This window comes from Bufo gargarizans, chromosome 1 (assembly GCF_014858855.1).
Source record: "Bufo gargarizans isolate SCDJY-AF-19 chromosome 1, ASM1485885v1, whole genome shotgun sequence".
In the NCBI taxonomy this organism is placed as follows: domain Eukaryota; kingdom Metazoa; phylum Chordata; class Amphibia; order Anura; family Bufonidae; genus Bufo; species Bufo gargarizans.
The window spans coordinates 619046064-619067774 of record NC_058080.1 but is presented as its reverse complement, the minus strand read 5'-3'; the positions used below and the strand labels follow the sequence as shown (position 1 = coordinate 619067774).

The window sequence follows — 21711 nt, the reverse complement described above, 5'->3', positions numbered from 1 at the left end:
GTACCTTTGCACTGGAGGTATAATTGTTCACCAAAAGAAAATGTATTGTGTGTCAGGATAAATTGAATAGATTTCAGTATAAACGACTTCTGATCAACAGGTAAAAAAGGATCTTTACCAAGAAAAGAATCGACACATTTTATTCCCAATTCATGATTAATATTTGAATAAAGGGCCGCAACATCAAGGGCTATCCACGAATATGTATCCTTCCATGTGATTCCTTTGAGTGTAGTTATTAAAGAAGTGGAATCTTTCAAATAGGAAGGTAATTGAATGACATATTTCTGTAGCAAGATGTCCACATAATGGGACAAATTGCAAGTCAAAGAGGATATCCCAGATATGATGGGGCGGCCCGGAGGGTTCTGGACATCCTTATGGATTTTCGGTAGATGGTAAAAAAGTGCCATTACTGAGTCTGTTTTAAGAATGTATTCTTGTTCTTTTTTACTCAGTATGTGTTTTGCTGAGTCAATCAAGGTCCTCAAAGCAACCCTATGTTCCCCAGACGGGTCTTTGTCTAGAGGAAGATAATAATCAGTATCCGACAGAATGTGGAGAGCTTCTTTGACGTAGTCATCTCTATTTTGGATGACCACGCCTCCACCCTTGTCGGCATTACGGATCACTATTGAGGTGTTTTCATGTAGGCTTTTTACTGCCTTAGATTCTTTGGGATTGAGGTTGTGATTCAAAATGGGTTTCTGATGGATAGATCGGAAATCATCCATCACTAGATGATAAAAAGTGTCTATAAAATTCCCCTTGTGGTGGGTCGGATAAAAAGTTGAAGGGGGTTTCAAACTTGTAGAGACATATTGTGTTGTTGTTACCGAAGTAGATGGAATCTCATTAATATGTTCAATACTGGGTTTATTTAGACTCTCCAGTAAACTAAAATGTCTTTTTAATGTTAGTTTTCTGACAAAATTATGTAAGTCTAGAAAAAGATCAAAACCCTTTATGCTTGATGTTGGACAAAATGAGAGGCCTCTTGCTAAAAGTGAAGTTTCCTCCTCATTTAATATATGGGAAGACAGATTGAAAATCTTGATTTCATGATCTGATTTCTCTTTGTCTATTTTTAGAATTTTCTTTTTACTTTTGCCTCCCCTACATCCTCTTCTAAATTTTTTCTTTTCACTGATCTTTTCCCCAGAGGATGAAAAAAGTTTGTAATCGTTACCGTGTTCGGACTTTTCATTATCGGGTATATCGTGGTTGGTGTAAGTACCGTGGGAAGGGATAAAAAAGAGGAAGAGGAAGAGGCGCTCTGACCTGCCTGGAGCGTCAGGTCGAGCGTCTCTATAGGTTTCGGGCTATCCTCAGAACTGAGTTTCGGGCTAACCTCAGAGCTGGAGTGATTAGGAGACATGTGAATGGAGGTCTGAGTGAAGGAGAGATCATGAAGCGTGATAATTGAATCCAACTCTAAATCAGTGATAGGGGAAGGTGAGGATGGCAATTGGTTAATCGTAGGATGGCTAGATCTACTAGTGGGGGAAAAGGAAGTGGGGGGAAGGTTGAGGGGTGCACAATTGGAAAGGGTTTCTGGGTCGAAACCTACAGCGGCAATCAGTGTGGGGGATCCCGGACAAGAAGGTCCGGGCATGCGCTCCAAGCGGGGACCCCCCCCAATGTTCACCACTGGATTCGACCCAGTGGGACAAACCGGTGGTGAAGTTTGCCTCCTTAGTGTAGGGGTGTGATAGGCTGTACCTGTGTTAGGTAACAGGGGCTGACCAGTAGTGGGACAACTGATGTTAATGGTGTCATTTTTGACCGGCATAATTGCCCTCACAATTTTGTTATCAGGTGATGGCCCCTGACGTCTATTTTTACTGTTGATGAAAGTGACTGCCCTATGGGATTTGGGCAGTGTGGAATGTGAATTAGAATGAGTAGGACCACGTTTGTGATAGGTGGAACTACGTTTGGAAAGTGCAATATTTGTGATTAGATTGGTTGCTGGTTCTGAGGGTAGCTCTGAAGTACTAGACTCGGGAGGCATATGTTTGTCCTTCAGCCAAAACTTGATGTTGTTAGTTACAAAATCTGTTCTATCCCTATTCAATTTACCCACTTTTTTGTGCAAAGTTTCTTTTTCGGTCAACAAGATCTGTGTAGTGACCATTCTATCAAACTTGTAATACAATGGATGTTCACTATGATTCAGAAGATTGGAGACACAATTGGAAATTTTAACACCGAGGTCCAGGGCCAAACTCTGCCGTTTGGTCAGCAATCTGGACATGAGACCTCTGGCACAATCTAATAAATAAGTGTCCCAATCGGTGGAAAAGACCAAATCATCTTCAAATGAATGTCTAAATTTGAGGCGTAAACCTCTAGGGACCAAATTTTCCACCAAATAAATTTCAAGAAACTTAGCATCTAATTGGTATTGTAATTCACTAACCATACTTTTTTCAAGATCATGAAAAAGTGAAAACAGAGTCTTTTCATCAATATCTTCATGTTTTTTGTCCAATTTAGGTATGTCCATAGCCTCAGGTGTGTGCTGTATCTGAACACACTGCGCAATGAGGCGTTCCCGTTGTTCAAGACGGTTGATGGCGTATTCCATAGTAATCTTTGAACTAGCCTGTTACATTACATTGTCTGAATGGGCCAAGGAATTGAAACATATTCTTAGGATGGAAGAGTTGATAGCGGATAGTCAGGAAAGAGGCGGGATTTACCAGAACAGATACAATTCTCTGATTCTCTTTCTAGACTCTCAGAGATTTGGCGATCTGGTGTGTTCCTGAATTTTTCCTCAGTAGGGTTCTTGTCAGGCGTATCCTCTCCTTAGTACCCTTCCCTCTTCCTATTCCTCTTCCCTTATGTGTCTTTTATGTTTATTGTGCTGCAGGGTCCTCCGTTTAGGATTACTCACTTAGTCTGCTCACTTGGGCATTCGAGGGTCAGAGCACGGATTATTCGTCTTCATAGTGATAGCCCTCCCTGATTGGGGTTCCCTGTTTGGTTGGGATGTCTGTGTCCCGCCAATGGTTAATACCTCTATGATATTTCAGCTGTTTTTCGAGGGTCCTGCGTGTCCCTGTGTTGGACTATGTCCATATTACTTATATCAATGTCTGTGATGTACTGAGTCATTTGCTTATGAAAACCAAAAAATGAATAAAATAAGATTACACATAAAACATGGTCACATTTAATTCTTTGTGTGTTATTAGTTTAAGCAGACTGTGAATGTCTATTGTTGTGACTTAGATGAAGATCAGATCACATTTTATGACCAATTTGTGCAGAAATCCATATCATTCCAAAGGGTTCACATACTTCTTCTTGCAACTGTACGTGAGGTTGCATCGACTGTTTCATTCTCTGCAGTTTTGCCTGTGCATAACCTTCAGCATGACAGGCAGATGCGCATTAAGGAATTCAATGTATGGCTTGGTGAATGGTGTCTGAACCAAGGGTTTGGCTTTGTGTCTCATGTTAGCTCTTGTTGGAATGGAAAAGAACTGTACATGAAAGATGGTTTGCATATTTCTCTCAAGGGAACGAATGTCCTCAGTGAACAGTTCAAAGTATTTGCTAAGGGACATTTAAACTAGTAAAGGGGGGGCTAAAGAGTCATAACCCAGATGTCCGACTACCCCCCGGAAGAATGCCAGAAGATGCCAGTAGCACATAGGTTAAGAAATGACAAGCTCGGAGACTTGTCTACAAATGTTCGCAGTTTAGGGAATAAGATCAATGAACTTGAGTCTATAATGGCATCTGAGAATATAGATTTAGTGGCTGTTACTGAGACATGGTTCAATGAGAGTAATGACTGGGATATAACAATACCAGGGTTCTCTCTATATAGGAAAGACAGAAAATGCAAGAAAGGGGGAGGGGTGGCCATGTATGTGAAAGATAGCATAAAATCTAATCTAATACAAGTTAGCTAGACCAATTTAGAGTCAGTTTGGGTTACGTTGCAGCTTCATAATCATAAGGTAACTCGTGTAGGTGTGATATATAGAAAGAATTAGATGATCTACTAGTTGAGGAAATAGCTAAAATGACATTGAAAGGGGAAGTTATCATTATGGGAGACTTTAATCTTCCTGATGTAAACTGGAAAACCAAAATAGCTAGTTCTGCCAGGAGTACAGATATTCTAAATTCACTACTGGGATTATCTCTACAGCAAGTAGTTGAGGAGCCAACCCGGAAGGAGGCCATTTTAGATTTAGAATTCACAAATGGGAATTTGGTATCTGATATTACTGTAGGGGAAAACTTGGGATCTAGTGATCACCAGTCAGTGTGGTTTACTATAAGTACAGTGACTGAGTCATACCAGACAAAAACAAAAGTTTTAGATTTTAGAAAAACTGACTTTTCTAAAATTAGATTAGTGGTATACGAGTCCCTATCAGACTGTAACAGTTTCAATGGAGTCCAGGAGAAATGGGACTACTTAAAAGTGGCACTATTGAAGGCAACAAATAATTGCATTAGGCTTGTCAGTAAAAGCAAAAAAAGGAACAGACCACTGTGGTACTTAGCAGAAGTGGCCAAAATCATTAAAAACAAAAAGAGGGGACTTCCGGTTCCAGCACCAACATGGCAGGATGCGCTGAGTGAAGCTCCGCAACAATCCGTGCCTTACTAACTTAACTCCCTGCAATACCGGACTTGACGGTGGTCAAGATCTGGGACTACCTTTCACAGTCATCTCCCGATCTCGTATGGACCGGTTCTTAATAACAATGGGGAGCAGGAACAAGCAGAAGGGGCCACTGAAAGTCACCAGGTCGCAGTCTGTGGCGCGAAGCATGGCGGATCGTTCCCCCCAGTCGACACAGGCAGAAACGCCGCAGCTACAACTGGAAGAGGATCCTGATATTGAAGTGGATCAGCCAGAGGACTTTGCTATAGATTATAAACAGCTGGCTTTAGAGGTAGCGGCGCGCATCCTTTCTGATCTCCAGGAATCTCTCTCCACCACGGACTCGGCCTCCCTGTCACAGATCCGCCAAGACCTGGCAGAACATGGCCGCCGCCTAGATGAGACAGAGGGGAGAATTACCTCGTTAGAGGATGAGCAGACCCACTACCGCTCTGAATGTTCCAGACTTCAACAAGAAAACAAAAGAATTATGCTAAAATTGGATGATCTGGAGAATCGTTCACGAAGAAATAACCTGCGGTTGGTGGGCATAACAGAGACAGTCCCTCTGCATGAGCTGATACAGCTATATGAACAAGAACTCCCTCAGGCGTTGAATATATTGGCCCGCTGTAAAGTGGAGAGGGCTCACAGAATCGGGCAGGCGCCGTTATCTCTGCTCACGCGGCTCTTAACCAGAGGCCGAGACAGGTGATAGTACGCTATCTTGATTACTCAGAAAAAGCGGCCATACTGAGAGCCTACAAAAGTAGCAAAGCTACAAAGTACCACTGAGGAAGGGGCTAGGAAAAGACCCCGAAACGCGTCTGGTTTCAAAAGACCCGCACATCAGCTGATGGACGTCCCGATGTTAATAATTTGAATCAATTCCTTTCACCCTGAGGAACTTTATGGCATAAAGCGAACATTTAGTCCCATGAAGTAGAGCTACAATTTCAACTTCTTTCACAAAGAATCTCTACACGGAGGACTAGATCGCTCACACTACTCCTGCTGTACTGCAAGTAACAGACACCGCCGAAATTCAACTCCATTAGCCACGTGGGACGCCACCGTGTGCGATAATCAGACGGCTGTCTGCAAGAGTAAGTGTTTCCTTTAAATTGCCACACAGGGGATATTGACTAATTATCGCAAGCACATAATCTATTCCAGTCTGGACATTTATGCGAATATATATTCGAAAATATATCTGAAAATATCATCATATATTCTCTGACTGTCGAATATTTATACATCGAATTATCTGCAAATTATCATCGTTTTTCTGCATATCCAGGACATACTTCACCAAAGCTAGATATATTATGCTTTTGTAAGCCATTTTATTCATTATGCTCTGAATCTGTATAACCCTTTTATCACATTCATAGTGTATTTTTATAGAATATTTTATCTTTATCATAGTTTTATTGTAATTTTGTTGATTTTTAGATCTATATATTGGTGTAATAAATTCAAATAATCTTTGAATAGTTTCTGTGTGGTCCATTGGGAGAGTGCTCAGCCTTTCTATATATCATATTTATTTCTAATTTGTGACTGGGTGAGTCACTCAGGCCTAGCAGCACCCACTCATAGTTATAGACGACAGAGAGCCACCATATTCTGTTTAAAAGTAGCAAAGCTCCCCTGATGTTAAGGGGTTCCCGGGCTCTTCTGTTCGAAGATTTTTCCACGGAAGTGACCAGACGAAGACGGGAATTCTCCTCGACCTGTTCGGATCTATACAACGCTCAAGTGAGATTCACCCTACTATATCCCGCGACCCTCTCACCTCTGTTGTTCAATATCGCTTTGGAACCATTGTCTAGAGCACTCAACCAAGACCAGTCAATTAGAGGAATTAGCATTAAATCCCAGACCCTTAAGCAACCACTTTTTGCAGATGATCTCTTATTATTCCCGTTACATCCCCAGACTGATGTCCCGATATTGTTTCACTTATTGGAACATTTTGGAAAACTTTTGGGCTTTAAAGTTAATAAAACTAAATGTGAACTACTAAACTTGTCTCCTTCACCCAATATAAATCCCAGAGAGTTACAAAGTTTACCAATTGTAGTGACAAACTCCAATATTAAATATCTTGGTATAAGAATAGGCAAGACACCCGATACCCTTTATACTCTAAACTACCCTCCTTTATTTAAAAAAAAATCACTGCAGAGCTCAAGTCCTGGGAGAACTTACCTATTTCGTTTCTGGGTAGATGCTTGCTAATAAAGATGAAGAGTTTTAGCAAACTCTTATATCCTATGCAGACGTTACCGATACTCCTGAAGCATAAGGATATCAAAACCTTCAAAAAAGTTTTCGATTGTTTATTTGGCAATCCAAAAGGAGCAGAATATCCTTGAAGACTCTAGCTAGACAAAAAGATAGAGGTGGAGTGGGATTTCCTGACATCAGAAAATACAACCTCGCTAGTTTATTGAGACATAGTTTAGATTGGGTGCATGATACGTCACATTACTTGATCTTACAGGTTATGAGGGAGATGGCTAGACCCTGGTGTTTAAATGCGCTGCTACACACCAAATTTGCGCAATTACCTCCCAGTATAAAACACAGCATTTTATTCAGAGATACAATTGCCGCATGGAAGGCGGTGAGAAAAATGTTTTCTCTTCCTTTTTTGGTTTCCAAACGTGTCCCTTTGGGGTCACCTGGACTTTGAGGCCTTATCCATCAATGCCCAATTTATCCAATCGAAAGTTAGGGGGATCAATACTGTGGACCACCTTTGGAACCGAGAGCATAATAAGTTCTATACTTTTTGTGACTTAAGGTTGAAATATCAGTTACCGATGTCTCACTTCCTGGCCTATCAGCAAATTATATCATTTTTAACCTCTAGAATCAAAGAGCTAACCCGTGAATTTTCAGCTAACAACTTTGACTCTTTCCTGCTCTCCAAAGAACAAAAAAAAGATCTAGCTACCATATATGGCTCTCTGAGAGATATTGATACTAAATTAGGGGATTCTTCACTGTTTAGGGCATGGCTCAGATTTTTCCCGGATCTGATGGTACCTGATCAGCTTCTAGATGGGTGGACTCTCATAAGGAAAGTGGTGGGTAGTGAGGTATGGAGGGAGACATTCTTTAAGCTAATACATAGAGCAATATACAGATTCTACAAGCCGAAATCACATATTAAGATTCCAGCTGATAAACTGACGCACTGTCCGAAATGCAAAATTTCGGACACTGATGTCACACATGGGCTGTGGGAATGCAATATGGTTAACACCTTTTGGAAAGCCCTTCTCAACATGATAAAAACTAAATGGAATCTAAGGATCAAGATGGATCCGGAGATACTATTATTTCATGTAGGGCGATCAGAGGAATCTTCAAAAATTCCGCCGGCTTTTTATGTATTGATCTTGGCTTCCAAGAGGTGTCTATTAATCCATTGGTTACAACCTAAGGTACCAGTGATGGAAGAAGTGGTGCAGCAAACTACAAATTGCGTGATTCTTGAACGAATAGAGGCAGAACAGGCTAAGACGAAATAAATGACAGTACCCTTTTTTAAGAAGTGGAGACAGTACATGGAGGGGTTAATGTCAGATCAAGAAATAATAACGCATGTGACGCCGTTTATACATACAGAATGGTAACAAAAAAAAAACGAGGATGACAGGGAAATTTATAAGATTAGGCAGAGAGAGGCCAAGAAAGTTATAAGAGCTTCTAAAGCACAGGCAGAAGAGAAATTAGCTCAGTCAGTGAAAAAAGACGATAAGACATTCTTCAGATACATAAATGAAAAAAGGAAATTTAAAACAAGGAATTCCCAAATTAAAAACAAAAGAAGGAAGGTATATGGAAGAAGATAAAGAACTAGGTGACCGACTCAATGAATAATTCTGTTCAGTTTTTACAAAGGAAAATGAAGGAAAGGACCTCAGTTAGGGAGGAAGACTAATGAATCTTTGGATGCATGTGTCTTTACAGAGGAAGAGGTTCTAAGTCAGCTGTCTGAAATTAATACAAATAAGTCACAGGGGCCTGATGGGATACACCCAAAGCTATTAAAAGAGCTAGCGGTGTACTAGCAAAACCATTAACAGATTTTTTTTAACCAATCACTGGTAACAGGAGTCGTCCCAGAAGATTGGAAATTAGCAAATGTTGTGCCCATTCACAAGAAAGGTAATAGGGAGGAATCGGGCAACTATAAGCCAGGAAGCCTTACCTCAATAGTGGGGAAATTAATGGAAACCATACTTAAAGGGGTTCTGCACTTTGTTTAAACTGATGATCTATCCTCTGGATAGATCATCAGCATCTGTTCGGCGGGGGTCCGACACCCGGGACCCCTGCCGATCAGCTGTTTCAGAAGGCAGCGGTGCTCTATCAGCGCCGCGGCCTTCTCACTGTTTACCGCTGGCCCACTGACATTACGACTAGTATCACTGGCCTGGGCGGGGCTAAGCTCTGTTCACTTGAATGGAGGTTAGCCCTGCCCAGGCCAGTTGATACTAGTCGTGATGTCACTGGGTCTGCGGTAAACAGTGAGAAGGCTGCGGTGCTGCTGGAGCACCGCTGCCTTCTCAAACAGCTGATCGGCAGGGGTCCCGGGTGTCGGACAACTGCCGATCAGATGCTGATAATCTATCCAGAGGATAGATCATCAGTTTAAACAAAGTGAAGAACCCCTTTAAGGAGAGTATTGTGGAACATCTAAAATCCCATGGATTGAAAGATGAAAAAAAGCATGGGTTTACTTCAGGGAGATCATGTTAAACTAATCTTATTGATATTTTTTGATTGGGTGACTTAAATAATAGATGGCGGAGGTGCAGTAGACATCGCTTATCTAGACTTTAGTAAGGCTTTTGATACTGTCCCACATTGAAGGCTTATCAATAAATTGTAGTCTTTGTGCTTGGACTCCCATATTGTTGAAAGGATTAGGCAGTGGCTGAGGGACAGACAACAGAGGGTTATAGTCAATGGAGTATATTCAGACCATGGTCTTGTTACCAGTGGGGTACCTCAGGGATCTGTTCTGGGACCCATATTGTTTAATATCTTTATCAGCGAAATTGCAGAAGGCCTCGATGGTAAGGTGTGTCTTTTTGATGATGACACAAAGATTTGTAACAGGGTTGATGTTCCTGGAGGGATACACTAAATGGAAAAGGATTTAGGAAAACTAGAGGAATGGTCAAAAATATGGGAACTAAAATTTAAAGTTGATAAGTGCAAGATAATGCACTCGGGGTATAAAAACCCAAGAGCAGAATATAAAATCAGTGATACAGTTCTAACCTCTGTATCTGAGGAAAGAGATTTAGGGGTCCTTATTTCAGAAGCCTTAAAGGTAGGCAGACAATGTCATAGGACAGCAGGAACTGCTAGCAGAATGCTTGGGTGTATAGAGAGAGGCATTACCAGTAGAAAGAGGGAGGTGCTCATGCCGCTCTACAGAGCACTAGTGAGACCTCATTTGGAGTATTGTGCTCAGTACTGGAGACCATATCTCCAGAAGGATATTGATACTTTGGAGAGAGTACAGAGAAGAGCTACTAAACTGGTACATGGATTGCAGGATAAAACTTACCAGGAAAGATTAAAGGACCTTAACATGTATAGCTTGGAAGAAAGATGAGACTGAGGGGATATGATAGAAACATTTAAATTCATAAAGGGAATCAACAAGGTAAAAAAGGAGAGAATATTTAAAAGAAGAAAAACTGCTACAAGAGGACATAGTTTAAAATTAGAGGGGCAAAGGTTTAAAAGTAATATCAGGAAGTATTACTTTACTGATAGAGTAGTGGATGCATGGAATAGCCTTCCTGCAGAAGTGGTAGCTGCAAATACAGTGAAGGAGTTTAGGCATGCATGGGATAGGCATAAGGCCATCCTTCATATAAGATAGGGACAAGGGCTATTCATAGTATTCAGTATATTGGGCAGACTAGATGGGCCAAATGGTTATCTTCCGACACATTCTATGTTTCTATTTTCATATTGTGCCTTCTGTGTGTTTTTGACCTCGACCTTGTGACCTCCCTGGAATTGACGTGACCTCTTGGCTTCAGACTCCGGATTGTGTTTTGACTTCGTTATCGGATTGCTCCCTGTGCACCTGCGTGACCTCCTGGCTTTGACTTTGGCTTGTCTGACTCTTACGGTACTTCTGCTATCTTCTTAGGCCCCTGCACATATCTAAGCGAGGGATTGCCGCCAGGTTGTACACCGTCGGTTAGGACAGGCCGTGCAAGTAGGCAGGGACAGAGGTGGGGTAAAGTTTAGGGCTGCACTTATCCCTACCCTCTGTCATGACACAGAATTAATAGAATGTCAGCAATAACCGAAGGAATTTTTTATATTCTCTCTGGGACTTTATGTGCTTAGAGTCATTTACAGCATTATACGCTTGTATTATTATACTTGACCTTACTAAACCTACAGTTGTCAAGTCGGCCTGCGCAGTATTTTCCTATCATATTCCTGTATCTAACTCAGACAGATAAATTGATTCAAAGGAGAAACGAAACTGCAATATTCACATTCCTCTTGTTGAATGTTGGTATCAATTGTTGCAAAGGACAGTTCTCAGTATGTAAGCCAATCAAATAATGTTCTATTTGTCAATTTATCTACTGCCATCCGGGATGGCCGTACCACTTCTCAGACTGGCTGATGCATACTATGCATTTGGTAGCCCAAAACTTTCTGCTGCTCTTGGATTGGTCAGCACTGCTCTTGTGAACACTGCTGCCCAATCCAAGAGCAAAGCTGGACCAGTAGGAAGCATCTTGGGCCACCGATGCAAAGTGTGTACTGGATAGTCAGATAAACAATGTGGCCATCTTGAATAGCAGAAGAGGAGCCTGAAGAATTAGGAATCTGAAGCTAAAAACATCAAAAGGTGGTGATCATGTAAGTGTTCTGTTCATTACCCAGTGAATGTGCTTTTTTTTTTTTTTACCAGAGAGTCACTTTAAAGAAGTGGTAAAGCATTAGTATATTGATAATCTATTGTCAGGATAGGCCATCAATATCAGATTGGCAGGGGTCCGACTCCTGGCACCTCCAATGATCAGATGTTTGAATAGGCCACAGCACTTGTGTGAGCCCTGTGGCTTCTTTACTGTCTAGCTTGCAGCAGCAGTGCAGTGTAATTAGTGTAGTGATGGCATTGGACTCTATTGATCTGATATTGATGACCTCTCCTGAGGATAGCCAACAAGCTCGACCCCATGAGTGATAGTAAGGTCAGCACAGGGAGGCCCATCTTCATGGTCCCTACTCACCTCCTGAGCATGGAAGCTGTCTGCCTTACCATGCTGCTTGGAGGTCCTGCTACTTTTTTAACATACCTCTTCTTTGTCACCTGTGCGACCTGTAACTTGACACCCATCAACAAGACGGGTGTCAAGTACCTTGGAACCGAACCCAAGTTCGAGAAATGTTTTTTACAGTAAAAATTAATTTATGAAGTTATTACACAAAATCCTGCGAGACTTCGCAAAGTAATAACTGCTGCTCATCGGAGCCAATACATTCCAATACTGTACGGAGCGCTCGCTCCGTACAGTATTCAAACAAAGTATTATGCAAATCGACTTCGGATGTTTCACCCGAAGTCGATTCGCTCATCCCTACTAGCGACTGGCATAACGTAACCCTGTGTAGTCAGAATCGTTTAGGTCTCTCTAATAAGTTTATAGATGCCATGGCATAATTTCCCCTAATTGACTCTCTGAAAAGGGGTTCTGCACTTTGTTTAAACTGATAATCTATCCTCTGAATAGATCATCAGCATCTGATCGGCAGGGGGGTCTGACACTCGGGACCCCCGCCGATCAGCTGTTTGAGAAGGTAGCGGGCGCTGGCAGTAGCGCCACGTCCTTCTCACTGTTTACCACTGGCCGAGTGACGTCACGACTTGTATCAACTGGCCTGGGTGGGGCTCAGCTCCATTCAAGTGAACGGAGCTTAGCCGCGCCCAGGCCAGTAATACTAGTTGTGACGTCACTCGGCCAGCGGGAAACAGTGAGAAGGCCGCGGCACTGCTGCCTTCTCAAACAGCTGATCGGCGGGGGTCCCAGATGTCGGACCCCCACCGATCAGATGCTGATGATCTATTCAGAGGATAGATCATCAGTTTAAACAAAGTGCAGAACCCCTTTAAGTACCGGACCAATTTTTGGTTTTGCATAATTATTTTTTCCTCCCCACATTCCAATAGCCATAACATTTTAAATGTTTTATTCCTTTAGCCATATAAGGGCTTATTTTTGTGGGATAAGTTGTATTTTTTAAGGGCACCATTTAATTTATCATGTCTGTTATTGGAAAATTGGGGAAAAAAATGAAAACAACAACAACCCATAATCCACCAAGGTTTTTGGGGTTTTGATAGTGCATTCTTATTCTGCAGCTTAATACGAATATCGTGATACCAAACTTGTATAGTTGTTTTTACTACTTTAAAAAAAATAAAAACCTTTGAAAAAAAAAAGGTTTCATATCGAAATTTTCTGACAGCCATAGCTTTTAGTTTTTTTTATATTTCCATCGCCTGAGCAGTATGAGGGCTTGTATTTTGCAGGACAAACTGTAGTTTATTGGTATTATTTTTGTGGTACATATGAATTTTTGATCACTGTTAGGGCTCATGCACACGACCGTGTGTAGTTTGCAGTCTGCAAAAAACAGATCCGCAAAAAATACAGGTGACGTCTCTGTGCATTCTGTATTTTGCAGAACGGAACAGCTGGCCCCTGATAGAACAGTACTATCCTTGTCCGTAATGCAGACAATAATATCACATGTTCTTTTTTTTTGCGGAACGGACATACGGAAATGGAATGCACACGGAGTAACTTCCTTTTTTTGCAGACCCATTGAAATAAATGATTCTGCATATGGTCCGCCCAAAAAAAACGGAACGGCCACGGAAAGAAAATACGTTCGTGTGCATAAGCCCTTATTAAATTTTTTGTTGTGGGGGAGGCAAAGTGACTAAAAAACAGCGAATCATTTGTTTATAATTTCTTTTACATTACGGAGTTGACTGCAAAGGAAATTTTTTAAGTATTTTCATAGTTCAGACATTTTCAGACGCAGCAAATGTTTTTTTTATTGTTAAATATATTTTTATATGTAAAATTGGGAAAGAGGGGTGATTGAAATGTTTAATATATATATATATATATATATATATATATTTTAAACTTTTTTTTTAACAATAACATTTAACCCCCTTAGGGGGTTACAATCATGGATCTTTGATCCCTTGTCCCATTAACCCTGATAGAGATCTATTTCTTAGGTTGAATAGCATTAGGCCTCATGCACACGACCGTTGTGTGCATCCGTGGCCGTTGTGCCCCTTTCGTTTTTTTTCAATGGGTCTGTGGAAAAATCGGAAAATGCACCGTTGCAGCTGAGACCGTGATCCGTGTATCCTGTCAGTCAAAAAAATATGACCTGTCCTATTTTTTTGACGGACAACGGTTCACGGACCCATTCAAGTCAATGGGTCCGTGAAAGAAAACGGATGCACACAAGATTGGCATCCGTGTCCGTGGCCGTAGGTTACTTTCATACAGACGGATCCGAAGATCCGTCTGCATAAAAGCTTTTTCTGAGCTGAGTTTTCACTTCGTGAAAACTCAGATCCGACAGTATATTCTAACACAGAGGCGTTCCCAAAGTGATGGGGACGCTTCTAGTTAGAATATACTAAAAGAACTGTGTACATGACTGCCCCCTGCTGCCTGGCAGGTGCTGCCAGGCAGCAGGGGGCAGACCCCCCCCCCTCCCTCCCCTGTAGTTAACTCATTGGTAGCCAGTGGGCACCCCCTCCTCCCTCCCCTGTAGTTAACTCATTGGTAGCCAGTGGGCCCCCCTCCTCCCTCCCCTGTAGTTAACTCGTTGGTAGCCAGTGGGCCCCCCCTCCCTCCCCTGTAGTTAACTTATTGGTGGCCAGCCCCCCCTCCCTCCTCTGTAGTTAACTCATTGGTAGCCAGTGGGCCCCCCCCCTCCCTCCCCTGTAGTTAACTCGTTGGTGGCCAGTGGGCCCTCTCCCCTCCCTCCCCCTCCTAATTAAAATCTCCCCCCCTATCATTGGTGCAGTGGAGAGTACCGATCGGAGTCCCATTTAATCGCTGGGGCTCCGATCGGTAACCATGGCAACCAGGACGCTACTGCAGTCCCGGTTGCCATGGTTACTTAGCAATTTGTAGACGCATTATACTTACCTGCGAGCTGCGATGTCTGTGTCCGGCCGGGAGCTCCTCCTACTGGTAAGTGACAGATCATTAGGCAATGCACCGCACACAGACCTGTCACTTACCAGTAGGAGGAGCTCCCGGCCGGACACAGACATCGCAGCTCGCAGGTAAGTATAATGCGTCTACAAATTGCTAAGTAACCATGGCAACCGGGACTGCAGTAGCGTCCTGGTTGCCATGGTTACCGATCGGAGCCCCAGCGATTAAACTGGGACTCCGATCGGTACTCTCCACTGCCACCAACGATAGGGGGGGAGATTTTAATTAGGAGCGGGAGGGAGGGGAGAGGGCCCACTGGCCACCAACGAGTTAACTACAGGGGAGGGAGGGGGGCCCCACTGGCCACCAATGAGTTAACTACAGGGAAGGGGGGGGGCACTGGCTACCAACGAGTTAACTACAGGGGAGGGGGGGGCTGGCTACCAACAAGTTAACTACAGGGGAGGGAGGGGGGGCCCACTGGCCACCAATGAGTTAACTACAGGGGGGAAGGGGGGGGGCGGCCGCACTGGCCACCAATGAGTTAAAAACAGGGGGGGGGGTCTGCCCCCTGCTGCCTGGCAGCACCTGCCAGGCAGCAGGGGGCAGTCATGTACACAGTTTTTTAGTATATTCTAACCTGAAGCGTGCCCATCACCATGGGAACGCCTCTGTGTTAGAATATACTGTCGGATCTGAGTTTCACGATGTAACTTATATCCGACAGTATATTCTAACATAGAGGCGTTCCCATGGTGATGGGGACGCTTCAAGTTAAAATATACCATCGGATTGGAGAAAACTCCGATCCGATGGTATAATAGGGACTCCTGACTTTACATTAAAAGTCAATGGGGACGGATCCGTTTGCAATTGCACCATATTGTGTCAATGTCAAACGGATCCGTCCCCATTGACTTGCATTGTAATTCAGGACGGATCCGTTTGGCTCCGCACGGCCAGGCGGACACCATGTCCGTGGATCCTCCAAAAATCAAGGAAGACCCACGGACGAAAAAACGGTCACGGATCACGGCCCGTTTTTGCGGACCGTGAAAAAATACTGTCGTGTGCATGAGGCCTTATACTGTGCTCCCTGCTGAGCTGTGCTTTGTGCACAGCTTAGCAGGAAGCTCACTATGGCAGGCTTGCTAACTGATTGGAGCACTGCAATTTCACTGCGGGGCTTCCGATTGGAAGGCATAGGGAGGCACACCTCTCTCCTTAACTCCAAAGATTCCGCGATATGTGTTGATTGTGACATCTGAGGGGTTAAACTACAGGGTTTGGTGTGATCGCTGTTCCCTGTCATAGTGGCCTGGTGCCTGCTGTATTTTACATCAATATGAAACCATCAACACAGTCGGCGTAAGCTACTGGTATGTAGGTAAAACGCAAGGAAATCGCTGAAACACCAAGGGACACATTTATTAAGAGAGGCGTTTTAGACGCCGGTCTTAATAAGCTCCTGAGCTGGCGGTGGATCGTCAAAGTTATGTAGGGGTGCCGGCCTCTACATATCTTTGGCATATCCATCGACGATTCTAAATGTAAGACAGCTTTCTTGCTGTCTTACATTTAGAAACTCCTGCACACGAACATAGGTGTCCCAAGTTGAATGGGTCTGGATCCGTCCGTGCATTGGGGACCACAATACGTTCATGTGCAGGAGGCCTTAGACCATTTTCTACACCTAAACCAGGCCCGTTCCCTTCCCTGCCACGCCCCATTTTTTAGACCTGGTGTGAGCGGGGAAGAAGTCACAGATTCTGCCACAACATGCTGTGCAACAGACTCTGTGCCAGATATATGCCACAAAGGGTATCTTCGTACCTATAGCCATTCATTAGGACTTGGGAAAAGCTATTCCTATAGGTAAAATCAAATTCTGCAGCCTTGTAAACACCCAGCTTTCTTACATCATGTCAACAGATTCGGGGTTTGGGTTCTTTGATGCAAAATGCTCTTGCTTGTTTGGCAACAACTTACTTTGGCTTATTCGGAACATCACAGAAATTTACAAAATCGACTTTTCTGTTGATCATACGCAATTTAAATTTTTTTGTGAGAGTTGTAAACAGTATTTTTCTTTGAGGCCTAGAGTCAGAGACCCAAATTGTTGGAATTATTAAGATTCCAGGGGGATTCTCAGTCTTGGGCATTTGGTCTTAGGTTTGAAGACCCTGCTTTAAAAAGTGTGGATGCATTTCTTTCAGGTTAAATAGTCTTCACTTCATACTTTAAATAGGACCATAGGACAGTTCAGGAATATTCAGCAGATTTTAGACAGTGGGTTATTTCTAGTGATTGAGCTTTTTGAATTTACACTTTGCAATCACTGGTTCCTAAAGGGCTGAATCGGGACTTCTGTTTATTCTTTTAGTCATGAACATCATGGGGCTTTTGGAATTATCCCACGTGCCTTGGTGTGCTTGCCTATTACTTCAATTATTCTTCTATTGTAGCCTTACCATATTTTCCGCTTTCCCACATACTTGCTAAGACATTTCTACATTCAAGGCCATGAGGTAGCATGCAACTTCTTCCATTGCGTAGCGCATGTGCCTCCTTTCCCTGCCTGTCACCACATAGGCTTCGATCCTCTACAAATAATGCCACTTCCCTGTGTGTCCCTTTGCCAGATGTGCCCTTCATCCTCTACCACGCCAAGCACCATACTTTAGTTCTCTGGGCATTGTCCCTGCTTATCCCTATTACAACTCTCACTGGTAAGCCATTCTTCTCATGGCTTCCCATTGTCTTCTACTTCACTGTTGACTCTGCACTGTCAGTGGAGCTGCTACTTAATACAGATACAGCGCCTCTGCAACTTCCCATTGTTCCTCTAACTGCTAGTAAGTATTGTATATTATGCAAGCTAGTTGATTGTAGTTGTTGAGTTTATTGTGGGTCCAGCTTTCTTTTTTGCAGATTGGCTTTTGAATTTCTTACTGTCTTGTTGAACTTAGCAGTTCAGGCTCATTTTCTTATAGGTTTTATTCCTTGTACCTGCATTCACTGCTTTCCATCTGTATGCCACTGCCTAACTCCATCTCCTTCATCTATCACCATCCTCATCCAGTTTAATGTCGCCTACCGGTAAGTTTAATATTCTGTATTTGTTCTCAGTCAATATGATATCCTTCATGTATTTTTTTCTTGTGACCATCTGTCTGTTATGTAATTCTGCTCTGCTCAAGTTTTGGGGTTATCCGAGTATCAAATGCCATTGATTAGGACTTGTTAAAAGTGACTGCTGTGGGTGATATCAAGTTCAGCAGTCTTGCAAACAACTGGCGCTGTTACAATTCCTTGAATTTCAGGAACCACAATCACAATTACTATTTGTGTATATGGTGTTTGAAGACTGCTCTCTAGTGTTAAAAGCTGCCCACATGACAGCAATGGATAAAAGACACATTTACAGTGGTGCTAGCTGTATCAGGTTACTTTCACATCTGCGTTTTCCTTTCCGGTTTTGAGATCTGGCAGAGGTGGCCTCACCTCTCACAAAAAATTGAATAAAAAGTGATCAAAAAGTCATAAACACTCCAGAATATCAATAAAAAGTAAAGATCATCCCATAAAAAAATGAGCCCTCACACAGCTCCATACACATAAAAATAAAAAAAAGTTATATAGCAATGAAAAAAATTTTTTTTTTTTTTTTCAGTATAAACTATACACCTTGTGGTATCCTTGTAATTATACTGACCCGAAGTATAAAAGTAACAGGACGGTTTTACCACGCAGGAAACTGTGTACAAAAAGCCCCCCCATAAAACTGTGGCGGAATGGTGTTTTTTTTTTTTTTACATACTTTCACCCAATTTGGAATTTTAGCCAGCTTCCCACCACATTTTAGGCAACTGTAAATGGTGCCATTAGAAAGTACATCTTTTCCCGCAAAAAAACAAGCCCTCAAACGGCTATGTGAATGAAAAAATTAAAAGTTATGGCTTTGGGAGAGCTGGAAGTAAAAAGCGAAAACCCCAAAAATGGGAAATCACCCAGTCATGAAAGGGTTTAAACCAAAATCAGATTTGAACTTTGCCTCAGGTGCATCATGAGTTTTTCAGACCCATTCAGAAGACCAACCCATCTCACAGATATAGGCCTCATGCACACTACAGTATTTTTTAACGTCCCGCAAAGCGTGGTTCCGTTGTTCCGTGATCCGTGGCTGTTTTTGCTTCCGTTGTGCTTCCGTGTGTCCGTGTTCCTGTTTTTTTGCGGCCCGTCAGAAAACCAGGATACTGGTATAAATGAAGAGCACCTAAATATGCTTTTGTGGCCATTTTCTGTAGTCTTTCCAGAGTACAGAGGTAATTTTGGCTGCTTCTCCATGTCGGATTCAGAGGAAGAGGTCTTGGTGCATTGGCTCATTTCTCGGCAATGGGGTCCGCGCCCTCCTTTGTTGAATGAGGCACCGGGTAGAAGGCGACGATTTTGGGTCCATCCGATTGTTTCACAACGCTACCGGAAAGGACACTTCCATACCCTATATCAAGATCTGCGGCTGCATCCTGAGAAGTTCTATTCCTTCTGTCGGATGTCAGTGCCTACATTTGATCGCTTGCTGTCGTCTCTACATACTTTCCTTACCTTAATGGACACCAATATGAGGCGCAGCATTACTCCTGAGGAAAGGCTCATCGTCACGTTGAGGTAAGCAGTATGGTACTTGTAAAGTTTCACCAGTAATGTGCACTGCTTGTGTCAGGAGGAACACGTGCTAGAAAATGGCTGCTGTGAGACATGTGCTACTGTTTGCTGAAGTAACCTTTGTTTTGCCTTTTTTTTTTGGGTTGTGTTGCTTTCTGTTTTACCCAGGGGCGTACATAGAAATCATGGGGCCCCATAGCAAAACTTAGTATTGGGCCCCAACTAGGGTGGCCACTGGTTTCATCCCAGAAAGCCTGACCTCACCGGCCACGCCCCAAATCTATAAGTCACGCCCCCATCACAGGCAGGATAAAAAACGTATAGTATACTACCACCCCATGTAAATATGGGATTTTCTGTTCTTTCACATGTAAAATACTCCACTAGACAAATGCTGTGTGTGAACCTGGCCAATCCAGCTCTTCTATCTCTCCAATATTCCCTATTCTATTTGGATCACTCCACCTTGTGCCTGTGATTCTTCAGTTTGTCTGTTTTATATACTCAAGCCCATGCTTCCAATTGTTCTCCTGGTCACTGCTTTCCCCTGGATGACTCCCTATCAGTAAGTGTAGACACTACACGCTTAGCTGATCTTCACACTGTAGAGACTTCCGACCTCTCTCCAAAACATCTGCCCATGAAAACTTCTCAGTTCCTGCTGCGCCCGATCTCCATCCCCAGGTATTGGCTCCTTAAGGAGCTATGTGCCCACCTCTGCTGCTCTCCCATCCACGGTGCTCCTCTGTTCCTGACAGTTCCCGCCTGCACAATTGGCCGATGCAGCGTGCGCGCTGATATAACGTCGACGTCATGTAAGCACGCAGATCCAAACATGCTGCCGCCGGGGCCGGTCCCTGCCTCCTTAAAGTGACCAAGTGAGCAGACCCGCCGTCTAACAACAAAGGAGGACTTCTGACTGTCCGTCCTGGCCTTGCTTCAGACGGAGGACCATGAGTCTAAAAACCAGACTGTCCGGCATAAAACCGGACGTCTGGCCATCCTAGCCACAACCCACCCCCCGCCGCACAAATATAAAGTACAACATTTGTAACAAATTTTATCTATCTATTATCTATCTATCTATTATCTATCTATCTATATTCTGAATCCAACCCCTCCCCCAGCTCTACTGTTAAAGACATGTGTGGATGGACATTACATACAGCGCACATACTTCTTACATCTGATGATGTCTCATCGATGTAGACGTTCTCTTTTGTCATCTTCTCCCTTCGGACCAGACCGCCATGACAAATTATTTCCGCCATGCCTCATCTCTGCAGAGTTTGAAACAAACAACTTAGATGCCTCTCTTTTCTAGCATCATCCTCCTTCGCCTGGTGCCCCAACATTGTCATCCTGCTACCCCAATACTGTGCCCGCTGTGATCCCAGTGCCCCAAATGCTATACTGCAGAAATGACAGTGCCATACAGATAGTTGATCCCATAGTAATAGTGCTCCCAGACTGCCCCCAGTAGTAACTGTGCCCCCTACAGTACCCTAAATAGCAACCCTGTTAGTAGTAATGCCCTCCATATTGTGGTCAATAATAATGTCCACACAGTAACCACAATATTAAACATTCCCCTATACAGCCAGTAGTAGAAATATATGCCCCTACAGTGCCCCAACAGTAGCAAGGTACCTCTACAAGGCACCCCTATAGAGCCCACAGTAGTCATAAAGCCCCTATGGTGCCCCAGTATTTATACAGCCCTGCCACAGTGTCCACGGCAGTTATAATGACCCCCTGTATTATAATACCCCCTGTAGTGCCACTACATATAATGCACCCCCTGCAGTGTCCAGATGTATAATGCCCCCTGTAGGATAATGCCCCCTGTAGTGATAGTATGTAAAATGCTGTCACACACACCCTTATAGTATAATGCACCTTCTGTATTTATAGTATATAGAATGACCCCCTCTGTAGTATATAGAATGCTTGTCCTCCCCCATAGTATATACAATGGCCCCCTCTATAATATTTATAATGCACCCCCCTCTACCCTTAGTATATACTATGGCTCCCTATTTAGTATATATAATTCCCCCCTCCCCCTAGTATATTCAATGATCTCTTCTGCACTATATTTAATGCCCCCTATGTATTGTTATATATATATATATATATATA

General features: G+C 43.1%; 1 protein-coding gene across 1 annotated transcript in view; it reads right to left on the bottom strand.

Annotated features, from left to right (window-relative positions):
- Positions 1-20849, bottom strand: part of REEP5 (receptor accessory protein 5) — a 113304-nt gene extending 92455 nt beyond the window's left edge. The window contains exon 1 of the mRNA XM_044275933.1: positions 20747-20849. Coding sequence (XP_044131868.1) covers positions 20747-20840 — 94 coding nt within the window. The 5' untranslated portion in view covers positions 20841-20849. The remainder of the gene's footprint in view (positions 1-20746) is intronic.
- Between the last annotated feature and the right edge of the window lie 862 nt (positions 20850-21711).